General features: G+C 35.3%; 1 protein-coding gene across 7 annotated transcripts in view; it reads left to right on the top strand.

The window, feature by feature from the left end:
• LOC111143279 (bromodomain adjacent to zinc finger domain 2B) overlaps nucleotides 1–21,475 on the top strand; it is a 313,123-nt gene that overhangs the window by 256,475 nt on the left and 35,173 nt on the right. For all 7 annotated transcript variants that reach the window (XM_022496948.1, XM_022496939.1, XM_022496956.1 and 4 more), the window contains 7 exons: nucleotides 1,359–1,499; nucleotides 4,063–4,317; nucleotides 5,310–5,524; nucleotides 6,539–6,613; nucleotides 7,788–8,031; nucleotides 14,640–14,702; nucleotides 15,692–15,836. In XM_022496948.1, coding sequence (XP_022352656.1) covers nucleotides 1,359–1,499; nucleotides 4,063–4,317; nucleotides 5,310–5,524; nucleotides 6,539–6,613; nucleotides 7,788–8,031; nucleotides 14,640–14,702; nucleotides 15,692–15,836 — 1,138 coding nt within the window. The remainder of the gene's footprint in view (nucleotides 1–1,358; nucleotides 1,500–4,062; nucleotides 4,318–5,309; nucleotides 5,525–6,538; nucleotides 6,614–7,787; nucleotides 8,032–14,639; nucleotides 14,703–15,691; nucleotides 15,837–21,475) is intronic.

Below are 21,475 nucleotides of genomic sequence, written 5' to 3'. Positions count from 1 at the left end.
AAGAGAAATTGGTACTAGGGAGGAAGTGGTAGTGTTTAAATAAGATTAAGGTGGAGTACTGACTTTCCTGCTTGGAGTGCACCAATATAAGGAGGTGAGGAAACAGGATGTTCATCAGGAATAGCAAATAGCTTGAATAAATCTACGTAGAATACAAAACTGGGAGATAAGATTAAAAAAAAAAGAGAGAGAGAGAGAGAGTCTTGAATTCAGAAGTAAGGAGTTGGACTTTATTTTGATAAAAATAAAGAAAATTGAAAGATTTTTAGTTAATGAAGAGACATGACCAGCTTTATAAAAGTAAACCCATCATTTGGGACGCCTGGGTGGTTCAGTCAGTTAAGCCACTGCCTTTGGCTCACGTCATGATCCCAGGGTCCTGGGATTGAGTCCCACATCGGGCTCCTTGCTCCGCAGGGAGCCTGCTTCTCTCTCTGCCTCTGACTGCCACTCTGCCTGCTTGTGCGCGCTCTCTCCCTCTCTCTCTCTGACAAATAAATAAATAAATAAAATCTTTAAAAAAATTTTTTTAAAAAGTAAACCCATCATTAATGTGTCAAATGTGTGAGGTAATAGGTTAGAATGGCTGATGATTCAACTGTTATTTCTCATCTGAGTAAGAATTGTATTTGAGGTCTGGCAATAAAGTACTGACACTAATATATCGTAGAAAATCTTGACTTCCTCCAACAGAATGTCGTCCCCTTCAACAGGGAGACAGGACAACTATTTTCATCTTGCTGCCATTACAGAAAATATTTTTTGAATGCTTTTGGAATTGCCTTCAGAATCCATTTTATATTCTCTAAAATGTTGTTTATAGTGGTAAATAGTATTTTGGTTTCATCACAGGTGCTATCCTAAGACTAGTTAATTGGAAGAACTGCTTTTGCAAATTCAAGCATGTTGTTTCCACTTTCATGCTATAAATCCTCCCTTGCTTCTTGGATGGAGTTACACAAAAATTTGTGTTAATACTAGCTAACTGTATTTTATAAATATTTAATTACCCATGTGCATTTTATATATCTGCTCTTGTTAATAAGTATTTTATTCTCATCTTGTAACCTGGGGAAGGATTGAATACATTTTGAACAATGGAGTAATCTGAGTTGAATCTAATATTGATAATACAAACACACACACACAGTCATAAGATTATTTTAAAATTCAAAGGGTGAAAATAAGTCATTGTTTCTATGTATGTTTCTATGTTTGTAAGTCTATTCCTAAATCTCCTAAGAGAATTCTGTTCATGGAAATAATAACCTTTTGATAACTTTTTAAAATTTTAACTGGAGGTTTTTCAAACACATACAGTGATTAAAGAGACTGTTGGACTTGGTTTTCTTTTTAAGGAAAAAGAACGGTTGAAGCAAGAAAAACGTGATGAGAAAAGATTAAATAAAGAACGTAAACTAGAGCAAAGAAGATTAGAATTAGAAATGGCAAAGGAACTAAAGAAGCCTAATGAAGATATGTGCTTAGCAGACCAAAAGGTAATTTATCATGTGAAACATTTCATTAATAACTTTAATTTTTCCTGTGTCTCACCTGATTCCTTTGCCAGAGTTGCCATTACAAAATCGTTTCATTTTTAACCAGAGCAGAGGGTTTCCAAGTAAAGGTCTGTCTGCCTTTCCTGGACGGCCACCAATAAACCTCTTTAGAGCTCCTATGCCAATAATGGCACTATTTAATACATAAGTGGAGCACTGTAAACCTTTTTAAATGGAAGTAGAAATACTGAGGAAATCTGCAAAGATGAATTAGAGAAGTGGATAGAATTTCTATATGTCATTTGATTCCTCCCAGGTATTTAGGTACAGAAAGCTCTAACTCCTCACCACACACCTTGTAGGTATTTAAAGAAGTGAAGGTTTATAATCTACAACTTCCTTCAGTGCTTTAGTGATTGTAACTAACTTTTCTTGAGTGTGTTTACTACATGCCAGGCACTATGCTAAGTGCTTTCGGTGAATTCTCTCATTTAATCCTCACCATAGTCCTGGGGAACTTGTATTTATGCCCATTTACAGATGGGAAAACTGAGACACAAAGAGGTTGAGGAACTTGCCAGTATTACACTGCTAATAAGTGGCAACGTGGATTAAGTCTCCAGTTTGTTAAATTCCAGAGTCCATACTGTTTATCATCTTGAAAGCCAAGAAGTATATCCAACCAAAGTACTTCATATGTGTTTTCCCTTCCATCATGCTTCACAGATATGTAATGTGGCTAAAATATATAAAAGTAGAAATTTGGAAAGAACCAAATAATATTGGTATCTGGCATGATTTCATATACTTACAAGTAGAAATCTTTTATGTTTGACTCTAAGAAAATGGTATTTCTAGAAAATTATATTGATGCTTCATATTATCTCTATGATACTGTCTCAACAATATATTATTATACTTGATAAATAGCATCTATATTTACTTATAAGTCATATTCATCTGAAATACAAATAATGAGTGTGTCTTAATCTGTGTAAGCTCTTTTCTAAAGTACTTAAGGCAAACTTTTAATACTCCAGTGAGGATTTAATTATATTAATATTCTATTTAGTTACTTAGCATAAATGCTTTTAAATACAAATGAAAGTATAATGCTAGTTTTAGTCAATTGGATGTTTAAAATGTTAAGCCTAGAAAGGGCATATATGTTAGTTAACACACTTATTAAAGCCTCATAGTGAGTAAATACTTTTTAATCCTAAATGAGCTTTATTTCCTTGCATCTTTTATTTTTATTTAAATCCATATGCACTGTATCAAATGTATGTTCATTTTAAGCCTTATTTTTGTTAGCTTTGTTATATACATTTTTAGAGTCATATGGAAATGTCTGCGTATGATAGGGTTCAGGAAAAGTCTCTGAATTAAATGGTTTTCAAATGGAACATAAAAGATTTGTATGGTATTAGCTATTATCCATAGTTCTGTGTTTCCATACAATATTGTAGGAAAAGTATTTGATTAGTTATTTCAGTAAGTGAAGGGTAGGAGAACATTTTTGAACAAGACAATTCAGAGAAATAGAAATATTTACAAGTCACATTTCTTTCCACAAGTTTAAGATACAATTATTAAATCCCATTCATGTAGAAAAAATGTTTTTAATTTAGATTACCTATTTACTTAATTTTTTAAATGTTTATGACAACTAGTACTATAGTTCAGCCATTAAAATGTTAATATGTAAACATATTTAAGAAGGAGCAAAAGAGACAGCTTTCTAATTTCGATATTGAAACTCAGTATTAATGTTTTGCTATGTACAGGAAACCTAAAGGCTGTTAGTGGCAGTATAACTGGATTCTTTTTTTTTTTTAAGTTTTTTTTTTTTTTTTAAGATTTTTATTTATTTGTCAGAGAGAGTGAGCACAGGCAGACAGAGTGGCAGGCAGAGGCAGAGGGAGAAGCAGGCTCCCTGCTGAGCAAGGAGCCCGAAGTGGGACTCGATCCCAGGACGCTGGTATCATGACCTGAGCCGAAGGCAGTCGCTTAACCAACTGAGCCACCCAGGCATCCCAGTATAACTGGATTCTTGATAGGGTCATGGGTTCTGATCATGCTGACCTAGTAATTTGTCCACATTCATTAGCCAAAAATGCGCTGTGCCAACCAAACAGCTCACAAACGCACACTGTTAGTTTCTGAGCTCCCCAAGTAGTTTGCGATATAAATCAGTCTCCATCAGTACTCTGCTAAGTATGTCCATGGCATGGTATTTTTGAAATGTTTCTTATGTTATCTAATTATTGCTCCAGCCATATAAGCCAATTTTTATCAATATGTAAATTAATTAAAATTAGCATTCTCTTTTGCAGATATCTAAGTTCATGTTGGGTTCAACCAAAATTTATTGTTGGTTACTTGCATTCGAGAGCTGTCTGTACTTAATACCATGGGATTGTAGAAATGCCCCCAGGGAATTTATAATCCAGAGGGAAAATCACTGCTGTGATGCAGGACAAAGAAAGACAGCAACTTCTTGTACTTCAGAAGGTACAAAATCATGACTCTAAAATTATTTATTATTTTGTTTTATGTGCAGCCTTTGCCAGAGTTGCCTCGTATTCCAGGACTTGTTCTCTCTGGAAGTACATTTTCAGACTGTCTCATGGTGGTGCAGTTCTTACGAAACTTTGGTAAAGTTTTGGGCTTTGATGTGAATATTGATGTTCCAAACCTGAGTGTTCTTCAAGAGGGATTGCTAAATATAGGGGACAGCATGGGTGAAGTACAAGACTTGCTTGTGAGGCTCCTCTCAGCTGCTGTATGTGATCCAGGTCTAATTACAGGATACAAGGTAAAAAATATATCTATAATTTTTTTTTAAATTTGTACTATCAGTGCATTGTTAGCTGGCTTTTAGCATATTAGCAGAAGACTGTATAGACTGATCCAATTTTTTTCTACCTGTCTGACCAAGTCAAATGTAGATCAGCTTCAGTTTGTACTTAAATTGGTACAAACCTAGAAAAACCTGTTTCATAAAGCCTAAGGAATATAGATCATTCCTAAATTACTATTTTCCTCTAGCTGTCAGCAAAAACCAAATTTAAAGAAATGCCCATATGATATTAGATTATTATTACCCATGTGATATTATGATTATTATGATTATTAACATAATTCATGAAGCAGTTAGAACTTACGCGTGCCTTCTGAAATTATACTGTGTTCTCTCTGAATCACTGTGAATAACTGAGTCTAATCAAAGCATCTACAGACCAGCACATTAAGACTCTTAATGTAGATACCCAATAAGTTCGAATTTATCTTAATTTCAACTAAGCTACACATTTTGGTCAGCTTTGCTGTAGATAATATTATAGAGTGAGAAGCTTCCAGATGCATCTGTTAATTTCTTTTCCATCTCTCTATTCATTCACTATAGTAGGCAGTAGCACCCATGACATGGAGAGACAGAGCACAGTAGTAGTGCTCTTGAACCTAGCCCCACCACTACTGATAGAATGTCTAGATAAAGCCTGGAAAAACTTAGGATAGTCTCTATAGTCAAGGAAGGTGTGATAGACTATTTCTACCCATGAATTACATACTATTCTCCCTGCCTAACTTTTAACCAGGGGCTTGAAGAAGGAATAGAAGGATTACAAGTACTTAAAAACTTGACTATCATCCGTTGCCTATTTTTAACCTCCACTCCATCAAAAATATGAATAAAGTCCTTGCCAGTAATATCTAGATTATTTAATATCCATATTTTAAAATTGTATTATTTTTATGTCATGAATGGTTATGATCAATACTGATAAAAATGTCAAATTTTTATAGGCCAAAACAGCTCTTGGAGAACATTTGCTGAATGTTGGCGTGAATCGAGACAATGTTTCTGAGATTTTGCAGATTTTTATGGAAGCCCATTGTGGACAAACTGAACTTACTGAAAGCCTGAAAACCAAAGCTTTTCAGGCTCATACTCCAGCGCAGAAAGCTTCAGTCTTGGCTTTCCTGATCAATGAACTGGCATGCAGTAAGAGTGTGGTGAGGTAAGCATATACCCAGACCTTTTTGGTGATTGTTTTCTGTTTTGAATTTGTCTAATCACAAAATGATACAAACTCCTTATAGAACATTTTGAAGTAACAGACTACCACAAAAAAAAAATTAAAATTGTACTTGATGGGGCGCCTGGGTGGCTCAGTGGGTTAAAGCCTCTGCCTTCGGCTCAGGTCATGATCCCAGGTCCTGGGATCGAGCCCCACATTAGGCTCTCTGCTCGGCAGGGAGCCTGCTTCCTCCTCTCTCTCTGCCTGCCTCTCTGCCTACTTGTGATCTCTGTCTGTCAAATAAATAAATTTTTAAAAATCTTTAAAAAAAAATTGTACTTGATTTCACCATTCAGAGGTGACTACTGCTAATAATATTTTAATGTATTTCTTTGCTGTCTATTGAAACAAAAATTTGTATCATACTGTATACAGTCTTTGTGACTTGTTTTATTTATACAATAGAGTACCAAAACTGAAAGAATCCAGAATTTTTCTTTTTTTGACGTCTTTCAATGATAGATGACTACCTGATTTTCCTTAGTAGCCATTCCTAGAATTGGATAATTCTACTTTTTATTATACTATGTGCTAATGTAATATTAATATTTTTAGTTTATTACTTTACTAATTTGTACTTTTTAAAAAAATTAATCTCATTTAAGAGTCAAAGTTCTCCACTCTAGTATTTCAAGATTTGATGAACAAATCCATGTCCATCTTGTTCTTATTTGTTATATTACAGATTTAAATATGTTACTTTTAACCCTTTACCTTTGTAGGAAAAGGTTTGATTCAAATATTTTAGAGCTATACATTTCTACCATTACTGGACATTTTAAGTTTTCTATATATCTCTAAGATATGATAATATATTAATATAATTTTCAATTGTTTTTGCTATTCATAAACAGTCATCATTTGTACTTACCAAAATTGCATCAATTTGCTTATTATCAAACTAATGTATTGCATAATGGATTAATTTATGTCTTCCAATTTTTGCATTGACAGTGAAATTGATAAGAACATTGATTATATGTCAAACTTGAGGAGAGATAAATGGGTAGTAGAAGGTAAACTTCGCAAGTAAGTCTTGTTTTATTAAAATCAGTTTACTGTTTTTCCTTTGTACAAGTTCCCCTATAAAGCATACAAATTGTAGCCTTATTTTGTCTTAAAATTAGAATAGTAAAGCTTAATAAGGATGAGATATGAAATTAATGAAACTCAGGGTCAGAATTTGCAGTGGACAAAAGTTATACTGAGATTTCATTGAGCTCATATTCTTCAAACTTAGAAAACAGACCATTTATCTTCTTTATTTCGAAGAAGTCAAGTAATCACATTTTCTAAGATTGTTGTTGCTATCAGGTTACTTTTGTCATAAACAGAATCTGTTTGGAATTACCACCTTTTTTAATTGCTTTCTAATTAAAGTTTGCTTTTACAGAGGGTCTAACATATCCAAATGTATTCAGCATTAAAACTTAATTAGCTTCCTGCCAGGAAATACAATGCCGAAATTATTCAACTTCTATGTTAAGAGGATAATTTCTTTATGGTAATTTGAACTGAAATTTATTCAGTCTGATAGTATAAGATCAGAAATTATCACTTGCCCATTGCTAGAGTTAATCTTTCCAGACAGAATTCTAAGTTTTACTTTTTTAAATGTGTTCTAATTCCAAAGAGGTATCCTAAATAATTCTTGAAAGTTAATACATTCTGTAATTTCTGGAAACATGTTTGTTAAACTTCTTAATTCTAATTTTTATTATCATTGATTTATTCCTTATTGACAAAAATACCGTAAGATATTTTTGGTTAAAACTCATGTAGCGCTCTTTGAGGTGCCTGGGTGGCTCAATCAGTTAAACATCGGATTCTTGATTTCAGATCAGGTCATGATCTCAGGGTCATGAGATCAAGCCCTGGGTTGGGCTATGCACTAGATATGGAGCCTGCTTGAGATTCTTTCTCCCTTTCCCTCTGCTTCCCCCCCACCCTATGTGCACACTCTCCATCTCTCTCTCTCTCTCAAAAAAAAAAAAAAAAATCAAGGGGTGCCTAAGGGGCTCTGTCAGTTAAGCGGCTGCCTTTAGGATCCTGGGATGGAGCCTGCTTCTCCCTCTGCCCCTCCCCCTGCTTGTGCTCTCTCTCTCTTTCTCTCAAATAAATAAATCTTTTTAAAAAATGTTATGCTTTCTAAAAAGTACTGAGAGAAGACTTTACCATATCATCATTCTTTTCATATTTAAAGGCTCAGAATCATTCATGCTAAGAAAACAGGTAAAAGAGACACTTCAGGTGGCATTGATCTTGGAGAAGAACAGCATCCATTGGGCACACCCACACCAGGACGCAAACGAAGAAGGAAGGGAGGAGACAGTGATTTTGATGACGATGACGATGATGATAGTGATGACCAAGCTGATGAAGATGATGAGGATGAAGAAGATAAAGAAGACAAAAAAGGAAAGAAGACTGATATCTGTGAAGATGAGGTAATCAAATTTAGGTTGATTTTAAACTTAACTAAGACTGTATAACATATTGGAAAATAATAGAGAATTTGGCGTCAAATGAATTTGTGTTTGAACTTCATTTGGACAATTATTTGCTTCAGATTCTTCATCTGAAAACTCAGTGTGATTCACCTCTTAAAGTTTTTTTGTGAATATTAAGTAGATACTGAATATAATGCCTACACATAGAAGGCACTTATACCGAATAAGAGAAATGAAGTTTTTCTTTTTATATAATAACTTGAGCATTCTCCAGTGAACTATGCAGAGTCTTAACTTCAGGTATTCTCTTTATTCTGGTAACATAATGTCTTACATTTGCATGGTCCTTCATGTCCTAAAAGTGTTGTCAGATTTAGTGAGATTGGTAGATTTTCTAAATACCAATTTATTATGTGCCTAGCTTTGGGCACTTTTGAACGAAGATGAGTGAGACACTGTAGAAGTCTCCTCTCAATTTACACTCTCACTGAGGAATATTTGAAATAAGAAAAAGTAATGTGTTAAGTGTTCACTGATTTGGTAGCAGTATTTACAATGTGCTAGTCAAGTACAAAGGAAGGGCATTTGACCTTTTTGAGGAATAAATTCTCACAAAGTCTTTCTGGACTCATTAGCTGAGCTACTAGTTGGGCTGCATGTTGACCTGGGGAAGAATCCACAGAAAAGTGTTCCAGGCAGAGAAAACAGCATGAGCGAGGACATAGAAGCCTGAAACCACAATGTGCTTTAAGGGAATTAGTAGGTGCTTTAGTGTTACCGGAGAGCCTCGTATCCAACACAGCTGTGTATTAGGATTTTAGACTTTCTTGGTGATAGGAAGCTACTGGAGGATTATAAGTAAGGTAATCACATGGTCAGACTTCAGTTTTAAGTGACTCACTATAGAAATTCTGCAGAAGATAGAAACAGATTTGGGTAGGGCAAGATCAGAGGTGGGAAGATCAGTCAGGAGATAGTGCAATATTTAGATGAGTTGTGAGGCATCTGAAACTAGGCTAATGGTAGTTGGGATGAAGGAGGAAAGGATTCAATAAATAGCGGGAAGAATGAGTAGTATTTGAAGATGTGCTGTGTAGGTTGACGGATGGGTGGGATTGACTCCCAACTATCTGGCTTGGGAGACTGCATGCTATTGTTGCCATTACTGAGACCGAGAAATCAGGAGGAGCAGATTAAATAGATGGTAGGGGAGGATGGGGGAGAAAACAGATAGTAGAAGGTAGGAAATGACAGCAGCCTTATTTTAGACCTGTTGAGTTTAAAGTACCTATGCAGAAGTTCAGCAGTCAGTTGGATTTAAGAATCTGAAGCCTGAAGAAAAGGTCAGTCTTGAAAATATAGATATAGAGGTTATTAACACATACACAGGGGATTGATTTAGTATATAAAGTAGTGGACTGAAGTTGGAACCCCAGGGAAAACCTATATTTAAGAGCTCACAAGGCTTTTTGCTGAAGAAGAAATAGAAAGGTAGGAGATTTCTGTAGTGGGTCAGGGATCCCCAAGATCACCTCCAGAGTCAGTGACTTAGTAGGAGAACTCAGAGAACTCAGAATCTAGTTATGCTATGTCTATGAATTCTTATAGCAAAAAGAAACAAAGCACAACCCGAAAAGGCTTATGGGCCAAAATCCAGAGGAAACCAGGCTCAACCTTCTAAGAGTCTTTTCCTGGGGAGTGACACAGGTTGAGCTTATTTCTTCCAGCAGTAAGTTGTGACATATGTGAAATGTTGTGTACTAGGAGAGCCCATTAGAGACTTGGTGCCCAGAGTTTTTACTAGGGGAATAGTCACATGGGCACCCCTTGCATAGCATGGGCCAAAATTCCAGACTCCCAGAAGAAAAGTATGAATGAACCACATTGATAGCACAATTTAGTGAGCCAGTCTTATCATAGTGAAGGAAATCCTTTAAAATCCAAGTTCCCAGACACCAAGGGCCAATCTTAAGAGCAAGGCTTTCAAAGGATAGCAGTCAGGCCCACAATGCTAACTCTTTTCTACTTCTGTAGTAATAAAAAATCAAGAAAACACAAACATTTCAAAAAGGAGACAATGATAGTATCAAGGCAGCAGGAATCTCGTGTGATGAGGACTGGAAGTGTTCACTGAATTTGGCAATGTGGACTCATTGGTAACCAGTGCCAGCAGTTTCGTTAGAGGGGCAGGAGTGGAAGGCAGGCTATGAATGAGAAAAATAAGAAGTGAGAAAGTGAAAATGACTGCTTTAAGCATGGTGCCTCAGAAGAAAGTGTTGTTAGTTCCTAGAAGTAGACGAAGACCAAGGATTTTTCAGCTGTGAAAGACATGAGGTGATTTTTGGTTGAAGGGAGTCAAAAAAATAAGAGAGGCGGGGTTGAAGATTAAAGAGATGAAGAGAATAATTAATGGTATAAGGTCCCTAAAGATTTTGGAGGGTATTCAATCAAGGTAGAGGTGCTAGCTTTGAAGAGTAGGCTACAGGGAAGAAGACAAGGTGATAGGGGTGTGTGTGTGTGTGTCTGTGTGTGTGTGTGTGTCTGTGTGTGTATTTAATGTAAGCTACCATAAGCCACAGAAATAGACATGTTTAAAAGGGAAATAAAGGTCGAAGTTCACTTTTTACCAGAAAAGAATGCTAAAGATACTGATAAGCCTGAAGAATGATACTCAAAAGACAATATACTGTCAATCATTCCTCTGTCCTCAATTCCGGAAGTATTTAGCTAAGGAAGTTGAGAGATAATTCTCTCCTTTTTTTTTTTAATGTTTTTTAAAGATTGTATTTATTCACTCGTCATAGAGAGAGAGCGCTCGGGCACAAGCAGGGGGAGTGGCAGGCAGAGGGAGAAGCAGGTTCCCTGCTGAGCAAGGAACCTGATAGGAGACTTGACCCCAGGACCACAGGATCATGACCTGAGCCAAAGGCAGACGACCAACCAACTAAACCACCTAGGCATCCCTCAAGAAAGAATTCTTTTCCTTTACTACATCAACTAAGTACTGCTGGAATAATAAGTAAAGAAGACTTAGAAGGATGAATTCATTGATAGAGTGTATGAAAATAATATCTAATCAAAATCAGTGATGAATTACTGAATCAAAATTTTGACTGAATCTGGATAATGTGGAGGAACTTACAAGGTCATGGTCATACAGTTCTCTTAAGTAAAAATAGCATAAATGCAAAATGTTTTCATAAACTCTTTCCCATGTTATATTTTAAACCAAAATGATAAAAATCTCTAGAATGAGCTTTACTTCTTTTGAGTATCAATCTGAAAAGGAGACTACATTGAGATTCCTTGCAGAAATTAATTATTTCATAATGTACTTTTGAAACCACTTGATCATGTATTTTCATGCTGCGATAAATAATGTGAAGGCTATATAATTTGGATATCAGAATTGTAATTACTCAAACAAAAGATACCATTTATAACTGATCTGCTTCTTTTGGCAAGTGGAGCTGTCTCTGTAGCAGGAATTAAACCTTTCTGACCATATTAATCACCTTTTCATAGAATTAGGATCACTCTTCAGCACTTAATATTATAAATTGTTTTGAAGTATTAACTCTCATAAATTTTAAAACTCTCTATTGGGATTTTAATGTATTCTACTGGGTAGTTATCCTACTAAATTAGAGTTTATTTACAGAAATTATTTGTTTTGCCTGGCTGCTTTTTTCACATGGAAAATTAACAAGCCATACATTTTTTTTCTTTAAGGGAGATTAAAAATCATTATTAATTATTTAAAAATCATTATGTTTCTTAGACCAGATGTATTATTTAAAGTGGTGTTCTATTTTTTTTTTTTAATGAGTGTTGAACTATAGAGTTAATTAGATTGTAGGGTTTCATTGATCAAAATTCTGGCAAATGTATATAGCTTGTTATTAATATGAGAAAACAGTTTAAAAGCTTTTAAAAATAATAAATATTTTAGGACCTAAGAAGGCAATTTAGTATTTCCTTGAAATGATTTGAGAGCTATTCTTCATAATGAAGAACTGGCAGCCACTTCTCAATTTCCTGTTAAATAAAATTTTAACTATTTAATGAATCTAACTGGTAAGATAGGCACATTATTCCTCCAAAAATAGATTTGGCCTCTCAGTAGTTATACTTCTCAAAGGATTAATTGAAGAGACCCACATGATCTCTTTCAGTTAGAAAATACTGCCCTTGACTAAGTCATGGATAGCCCTTTGTCTCAAACATGATCCCATCTTCTCACTTTTCATTCCTTTAACACATAGAGTCTCTCTAATGCTTAGATCTGTGTTGAAGCTTTTGTGAGCCTTAACTTCACAACTAGGCATGTAAAGTTATGTGGGCAATTAAATTCCAACATATACAGACATATAATGGCCCTCCCTGTGGGATGATAAACCGTGGAGAACCATGGCAGGGATTCTGTGTTCTTAATTTTGTTGTTGCCTTTCACTCTGGTCTTTCAGGTTCCTTCATAGCTCTTAAAATTATAGGGACTATTAGCCAAAGCTCCTTTAAATAGAACTTTAGTTGACATTTTACTTCTTTTCCATCATAGGAAGAGTCTTAGAAAGGGCAGTTAGTTAATTTGGCTGATACATAGCTACTTCCATGTCTTGTTTCAAATATTTGTTGATTGAATTTTATTTTTACATAAGCAAATTATCAAACATTTATCCTTTGGTCAGAAGATCTGTTCAGAATCCTATAGATATGAATTATCTATTTGAGAGTCAAAATTTAAAGATTTTAGGATTTTTTAAAATCCAAATAGAAATCATATTACTATTAGCACAAAAAGTATGCCCAAAATGCTTTTGTAATTTGGTTCACTAAATTTGGATAAGGAGTGGATAACGATAGATAACAGTAAAACTGTTGAGATTTTCCTTTCACTTCCTTTTATTAGGGCAATAATGATACCGGTGTAGAAATAACTGTTCATGAGTGTTTGATGGCAACATGGCTTTGTAAAAATGCTTATAGAAAGTGAATATCAAGGGCACCTCAGTGGCTCAGTGGGTTAAAGCCTCGGCCTTTAGCTCAGGTCATGATCCCAGAGTCCTGGGATCGAGCTCTGCATCAGGCTGTCTGCTCAGCGGGGAGCCTGCTTCCTCTTCTCTCTCTGCCTGCCTCTCTGTCTACTTGTGATCTCTGTCTGTCAAATAAATAAAATCTTTTTAAAAAAATGAACATCAAAAATAAATTTCTGGGTTTTTTTTATCCTAAGTGTACCTACATCTTCTTATTAAAGTATAATTTTCAGAAAGAAGGAAAGTAATCTTACATATATATATTAAATACCAGGAACTATGCTAGTTGCTTTCAGATCTGTTCTTACGTAGTTCTCACAAAAATCCTATGTTACAGATAATATTATGACCAATTTACAGATAACAAAACAGTCTTAGAAGAGTTAAGTAATTTGCCTATATGAAAGTAGTGTAGCTGACATTCAAAGAAGCATATATACCTTCTATTACCTCATGATTTCCTTCTCAAACATAAAATTTGGGGCTAGTTTTCCTATATTTATTTTCTAGAATGAAAAAATTCATACAGCCACATATGTACTTTCCATTTATGAAATTAATACTGTATATAGTAGAGATTATTTTTTTCTTCTAAAAGCTCGGTGTTCAAAATGTAACTTAACCTTCTTTGCTCTAAAAATGACTCTCTTGAATTAAGGTACCAGTATTTTAGCAGTTCCCAGATTTAAAGCTTTAACATCATAATTTGCTCTTTCCTTCCTCTCCCTCACCCTTCCCTGCCTCAGATCCTGGACTTGTCAGGACATAGCAGTTCCAATTATGTATTATCTCTTACATCCATTTGCTTTTCTTATTTCTATTTCTTTAACACCAGTGACACCCACATTCTCCTTCTCTCTTGAATCACTGCAGGAATCTACTAACAAGATTTGCCAATTCTAGTCCTTTCCCTGCTCCAGGCCATCTTACAACTGTTATCAGATTAATCTTTGTAAAGCATAGTTCTGATGTATAACCTCCCTCAAAGGATATCATTGTCCATTGCCAAGCATTCACAGATCTCAACAATTTAGCCCTCAACTCATCCATGCCTCATATCTCGCATTATCCTTAATGTACCTTTCAGGTCATGATATGTCAAACTCTTCCTGGAATGCCCTGCCTTCTTTTCTCTCATTGATCAATTCCTAACCATTCTTCAGCAGCTGAGTAAAACACAACTTCTTAAAACAGAAACAACAATAGCAACAATAAAAACATAACTACTTCCATGTAGCATTTCTTAGGATAGATTCCCACTAGAATGAATCTCACCTTCCCCTGAACTCCATGACTTTTTATCTCTACTTATCTTAATCCTTATAGCTTCCTACTATTTGATGGTTTTTGTTTTTTAGTGTTAATATTTTCTCTGCCTACCATATTATTTAAAAAGAGCAACAACTGAGTCTTACTTATTTCCATAGCGCCTATCCTAGTACTTTGAGTACTATTTCCATAGTGCCTATCCTGATACTTTGTGTAAAGGAGACTTTCATTAAATATTTGCTGATTGATTAAAGAGATAAATCTTAAAAACAGGTAAATGATACTGTATTTTGTTATGTGTAGGATGAAGGTGACCAAGCAGCAAGTGTTGAAGAGCTAGAAAAACAGATTGAAAAACTGAGTAAAGTAAGCACTTTTCAGATTACAGTTAACATCTTTTTTTCAGTGTTTTAAAGATCCATCTTATATGGGATTAGTTCTTCTGGCTGCTAAATAAAAACAAGCTTTCTTATAAGTAATTAAAATGAGGAGCTCTAGAAACAGTCTCACAATTAAACTTTAAAAGTTTAATGCCAACCAGTGTTAAAAGCCTAAACTTAATCAGGGCCTTATTCTGCAGCTCTTCATTTAAATACAAAATATAAGTAAATGCATGGTTTTATTTCTTGTAGGTAATTACTTTTAAAGTTTGATCAAATATCATGGTAATAGTTTCAGCATCTTATGTTTCATTTTACATTACTATATTTGTATATTTTATTTGCATTGGATTTATAAACTATATATTTGTGTACTTCTCATTTAAAATAGTCAATTAAAAATTGAATTTCAATAACATTATTGAAGTTTTAAATGAACTTTTATAAAAAGGATGAATTTTTGGAAGTATAATGAGATTAATATTATGAGATAACTATATATTATATCAATGTTAGATTCATCTCAAATTTATCCCAAAACTTACTTGTATGTTACATAGGTTTACAGTATGAGTATAAAAATAAGCAAATACAGATATGGTCAATTACATATGTGAGAGTTATTTGTCATACACTGTATAACTAATAGGATTGAGCCAGTTCTGGCCAGCAAAATACTTGATCACATTTTTTATTATCAAGCATAAGACAAGCTTTACTATAAGATAACTGATAAAATAAAGCATGTTTAATCCATGGTAACAAAAATATTCCTGTTACTTTCAAAATAATTTCTAACTTTGTAAATGTTACTGAAATTGAAGTCAGGCATGTAATATTAACTCTTCTGCTGTCTGTTCCCAGAAGTGGAATTTAGCTGCTTAGTAAAGGCATAATAAGTGTAAAGTCACTTATATATTAATTCTTAAACCAATTGACATCCATAGCTTAATTATATGCATCATTTCTTAACAGCAACAGAGTCAGTACAGAAGGAAGCTCTTTGACGCTTCTCACTCTTTACGTTCGATGATGTTTGGCCAGGATCGTTACAGACGCCGGTACTGGATTCTTCCCCAGTGTGGGGGGATTTTTGTAGAAGGCATGGAGAGTGGTGAAGGTAGGAACTGTTAATCTTTTAAAAATAATATGAAAAACCATATTTTTAAAAACTCTGTTACTTCTTCAATATATTTTGTGCTTCCAGAATCAAATTTGGTTTACGGGTAAACATTGTAAAACCTTGATTCCCATTCCTTTTGAAATCATAATGACTCTTTCACTGATAAATATTCCTTCCATGATTTCTCTTCTGCCACTCTTTCTGACATCAAACATAGACTATTCCTTTCTTATTTAGTGGACAAAGATCTCCACCTGTATTATCCTTTATAGCTGCTTCTCTATTTTTTTCTCCCATTGTCAGATTTTTTAACATGTGGTTTATTCTTCAACCTTTGCAACAAGCACCCATCCTGACAGTATCCCTGAACATAACTTGCTTAAACTAAGATCCTTATCATAATCCTCATTCATCTTGAAATCTTGTTCATGTTTGATATTTATGATCACCTCCTTCTCCATTAAACTTTTTTCTTTGAGTTTTGGGTTACCACAGAATCCTTGATGTTTTACCTTTAGACTGTTCTCTTGCTGCCTCCACTTGTGTTGCATTAACTAACCCAGTACACAGTGTTTTTATGTGCTAGATAAGCCATCTGGAATTGAACTTTTTAGAACCATGTGTTTGGGTGTTTCCAAATGTGAAAATTCTGGTGGGACTGAGAGTATTAGTCAGTGCTCCCAAGTCCAGCATGTAGCTGTGGCTCCACGGTGATGTATATAGGCAGAAACTTCTCCCAACACACTTTCTTTGAATACATACTTTATGCCAGGGATTTTTAGGCACTGCAGGAGGTTCAAAGATCTATAAAACACAATCCATGCCTTGTAGTAGTTTAAGTCCAGTGGAAAGAGGGGATTGATTAATCACATAGATATCCAGACCCAAATTTCTATAAGGTAGATGTTTTTAGCAATGGAACAAAAAACAAAATTTTTTAAAACAAAAATCTTTTTTAAAACAAAAATCTTTTGCTGGGACGCCTGGGTGGCTCAGTTGGTTGGACGACTGCCTTCGGCTCAGGTCATGATCCTGGGGTCCCGGGATCGAGTCCCACATTGGGCTCCCAGCTCCATGGGGAGTCTGCTTCTCCCTCTGACCTTCTCCTTGTTCATGCGCTCTCTCACTGTCTCTCTCTCAAATAAATAAATAAAATCTTTTTTTTTTTAAAGATTTTATTTATTTATTTGTCAGAGACAGAGGGAGAGAGAGCGAGCGAGCACAGGCAGACAGAGAGGCAGGCAGAGGCAGAGGGAGAAGCAGGCTCCCCGCCCAGCAAGGAGCCCGATGCGGGACTCGATCCCAGGACCCTGGGATCATGACCGGAGCCGAAGGCAGCCGCCCAACCAACTGAGCCACCCAGGCGTCCCAATGAATAAAATCTTTAAAAAAAAAAAAAAATCTTTTGCTGGCGCGGGGGTGGGGGAGGGCAGTTAATAATGCACGTAAAGTACTTAAAGTAGTGGCTGGCATGTAAGCATTATTGGCATATAGTAAACAGTGTTTTTTACACAATAATATATTTCCTATGGCTTCAGATTATATGAAGTAAGAGTATGAAGTCATGTACTGGAATGATACATGAAATTCATGCTGTGCCTTTCCAGTGCAGAAGCTGTTGATGGAGTCAGGGAGGGTACATGGAAGCTTCAGCTGCCTTTTATTTCTTTTTAAAAATTGATGTGGGTTGATTTTACAAAAGACTGTGGTGGGTTCCTTTTTTCACCATGTGCATAAAATATTTTAAAATAAAAATATTTAAAGCACGGAATAAACACTAATCAGTAAGCGGGACTCCACGAGTCTAAAAAATTTTTGCACAACAAAGGAAACCATCAGCAAAATGAAAAGGCAATCTACTGAGTGAGTGAAAATATTTCAAATCTTATATCTAATTAAGGGACTAATAGCCAAAATATATAAAGAACTCATGTGACTCAAAGCAGAAAAACAATCTGATTAAAAAATGGGCAGATCTGAATGGACATTTTTCCAAAGCAAACATACGCATGGCCAACTGAACAACAGGCATATGGAAAGGTGTTCAATATCACAAACCATCAGGGAAATGCAAATCAAAATCACAATGAGATCTCACTTCACACCTGTTAGAATGGCTAGAATCAAGAAGACAAGAAATTATAATAAGTGTTGGTGACAATGAGAAGAAAAGGGAACTCTTGGTGGAGATGTAAACTGATTGGTGGAGATGTAAATCAGTGAAGCCTCTGGAAAAGATTATAAGTGTTCCTCAAAAAATTAAAAATGGAACTACCATATAATCCAGCAATTCTACTTCTGGATATTTATCCAAAGAAAAATGAAAACACTAACTCAAAAGGTATATGCACCCCCATGTTCACTGAAGCATTATTCACAAATTATTCCATATTATTCACATATTATTCCAGGTTATGGAAACAACCTATGTGTCCATCAGTGAATGAATGGATAAAGACAAACAATGTGGTCTACACACACACACATCCACACATCATATGGAATGTTACTTAGCCATAAAAAAGAATGAAATCTTGCTATTTACCACAATGTGGATGGACCTCAAGGACATTATGCTAAGTGAAGTCAGAGAAAGACAAATACCATACGATCTCTCTTATAGGCGTAATCTAGAAAAATAATAAAAGAAAAAGAAAAGAAAACCAAGCTCATAGATAAAAAGAACAGATTGGTTATTGCCAGAGGTTGGAGGGAGGAGGGTGGTAGAAAAAATGGGTTAAATGGGTTAACTGTTTCTTTAGTTTTGTTTAAATAAATTGTTTAAAATTTAAAAAACCTTATGCAGAACCCTAATACCTAACAAAAACAGAATTGTTCTGGGTTATGTATTTAGGAAACTCCTAGCTTTTCCAGATAGACCTATATCCCAGTATATTTGCTTTCCAATCCAGGGGTGGTCCCAAAGAAAAGTTAGAATTTTGCAAGTCACTCTAAGAAAAGTTAGAATTTTGCAAGTCAGGGCACCTGGGTAGCTTAGTAGCTACGTGGCTGCCTTTGGCTCAGGTCATGATCTCAGACTCCCAGGATCAAATCTTGCACTGGGCTCCCTCCTCAGCGGGGAGTCTGCTCCTCCCTCTGCCTCTCACCCCACTCCTGTGTTCTCTCTGTCTCTCTCAAATAAAAATAAAATCTTAAAAAAAAAAAAAACCCACAAAACTTTGCAAATCAGAATGAGGTCAGAAGCAATGAAAGGTATAAACACAAAGTGCCTAAAATGCTCAAAACAGGGAAATGTTATATAGCCTATTTTTAATATTTTATTATAATTTTTGGCATACATGGCCAGCTCTATCAGTAGACTATGAGCTCTTGAAGGCAGAGACAAAAATAATCTGGGAGTTAAGTACACCTTGGATTGGTGGAAAAAAGGGGTGGAAAAATCAGTGTGGGATCATTCTAGTAGCCTAGATAAAAAGTAGGGAGACTGTAAGCTCAAATACAACCAAGGAACATGGGAAGACCATGGTATCTTAAAGGCAGAATTCCTATGAGAAATTATTGTATATGATATAAGTGGAATCAAAGATAAATTTGATGAATCAATCCTCAGTAGAAAAATTGTATTTTTTTAAAACCGAATCAGAGAAGCCAAGAGGAGGAGTTTGTTTTGAATGTAATTAAATGAAAGTTTTAGTAGAGAAATCTATTTTTTTATTTAAGTATAATAACAGTGTTATATTAGTTTCAGGTATACAATATAAGTTTCAACAATTCTATACATTACTCAGTGCTCATCAAGATAAGTATACTCTTTTCTTTTTTTAAAGATTCTATTTATTTGAGAGAGAGAAAACAGGTGCAGGGGGAGGGGCAGACAGAGAAGCAGACTCCCTGCTGAGCACGGGGCTCAACCTGGGGCTCAGTCCCCACTCTAAGAGCATGACCTGAGTTGAAGTCAGGGGCTTAACTGACTGAACCACCCAGATTCCCCAGTATAAGTGTACTCTTAACCCCCTTTATTTCATTCACCCCCCCCAACCCACCTCCACTCTTGCAACCAGCAGTTTATTCTCTGTATTTAAGAGTCTGGGGGTTTTTTTGTTTCATTTTTTACTTGTTCATTTGTTTTGATCTTAAATTCCACATATGAGCATCAAATCCTATGGTATTTGTCTTTTTTTTGAGTGACTTATTTCACCTAGCATTATACCTTTGAGGCCTATCCATGTTGTTCCAAATGGCAAGATTTTATTCTTTTTTATAGCTGAGTAATATTTCTGTGTGTGTGTGTGTGTGTGTGTGTGTGTGTGTGTGTGTCTGTGTGTGTGTGTGTGTATGCCACATCTTCTTACTCACTCATCTATCGATGGACACTTAGGTTGCTTCTATATCTTGGCTATTAAAAATAATGCTGCATGCAAAAGAATGAAACTGGATCATTTTCTTACACCATACATGAAGATAAATTAAAAATGGATTAAGGACCTAAATATAAGACAGGAAACCATTTAAGTCCTAAAAGAGAATATAGGTAGTAACCTCTCTGACACAACCATAGCAGCTTCTTACTACACATGTCTCCTGAGACAAGGGAAATAAAAGCAAAAATAAACTATCAGGACTTTATCAAAATAAAAAAATTTTGCACAGTGAAGGGAACAACCAATAAAACTAAAAGGCAACCTATGGAATTGGAGAAGATATTTAGAATGACATACCTGATAAAGGATTAGTATCCAAAATATATAAAGAACTTCTATTACTCAGATACTAAAAAATCACAATCCAATTTCTAAAAAATGGATAGAAGACATGAACAGACATTTCTCCCAAAAAGACGTACATATGTCAAATAGAGACACATACAAAGATTCACAAATCACTCATCATCAGAGAAATACAAATCAAAACTACAATGAGATATCACCTCATACCTGTCAGAATGGGTAAAATTAACAACACAAGAAACAACAAATGTTGGTGAGGATATGGAGAAAGGGGAACCTTCATGTAATGTTGGTGGGAATGTAAACTGGTACAGCCACTGTGGAAAACAGTATGGAACCTCCTCAAAAATTTAAAAGTAGAACTATCCTACAGTCTAGCAATTGCATTACTAGGTATTTACACAGAGAATATAAAAGTACAGATTTGAAGGGTACATGTACCCTAGTGTTTATAGCAGGATTATTTATAATAGCTGATTATGGAAAGACCCAAAATGTCCATAGACTGATGAATGGATAAAGAAGCAGTGGCATATGTGCGCGTGTGCGCGCGCGCGCACACACACACACACACACACACACACACAGTGGAATATATAACTTAGCCTTAAAAAGAATGAAATCATGCCATTTGCAATGACCTGGATGGAGCTAGAGGTATTATGCTAAGCAAAATAAGCCAGTCAGAGAAAGACAAATACCATATGATTTCACTCATATGTGGAATTTAAGAAACAAAACAGATGAACATATGGGAAAAAGAGAGAGAGGTAAACCAAGAAACAGACTCTTGACTATAGAGAACACACTGATGGTTCCCAGAGGGGAGGTGTGGGGGGTGGATGGGTAAAACAGGCGATGAGTATTAAGGAGGGCACTTGTGATGAGCACTGGGTGTTGTATATAAGTATTGAATCACTAAGTTGTACAACTGAAACTGATATCACA

The sequence above is a fragment of the Enhydra lutris genome, unplaced genomic scaffold (assembly GCF_002288905.1).
Source record: "Enhydra lutris kenyoni isolate GAN:26980312 unplaced genomic scaffold, ASM228890v2 scaffoldscaffold1, whole genome shotgun sequence".
NCBI classification, from domain to species: domain Eukaryota; kingdom Metazoa; phylum Chordata; class Mammalia; order Carnivora; family Mustelidae; genus Enhydra; species Enhydra lutris.
The sequence above is the reverse complement of the archived record's forward strand: the minus strand, read 5'-3'. Positions and strand labels throughout refer to the sequence as shown.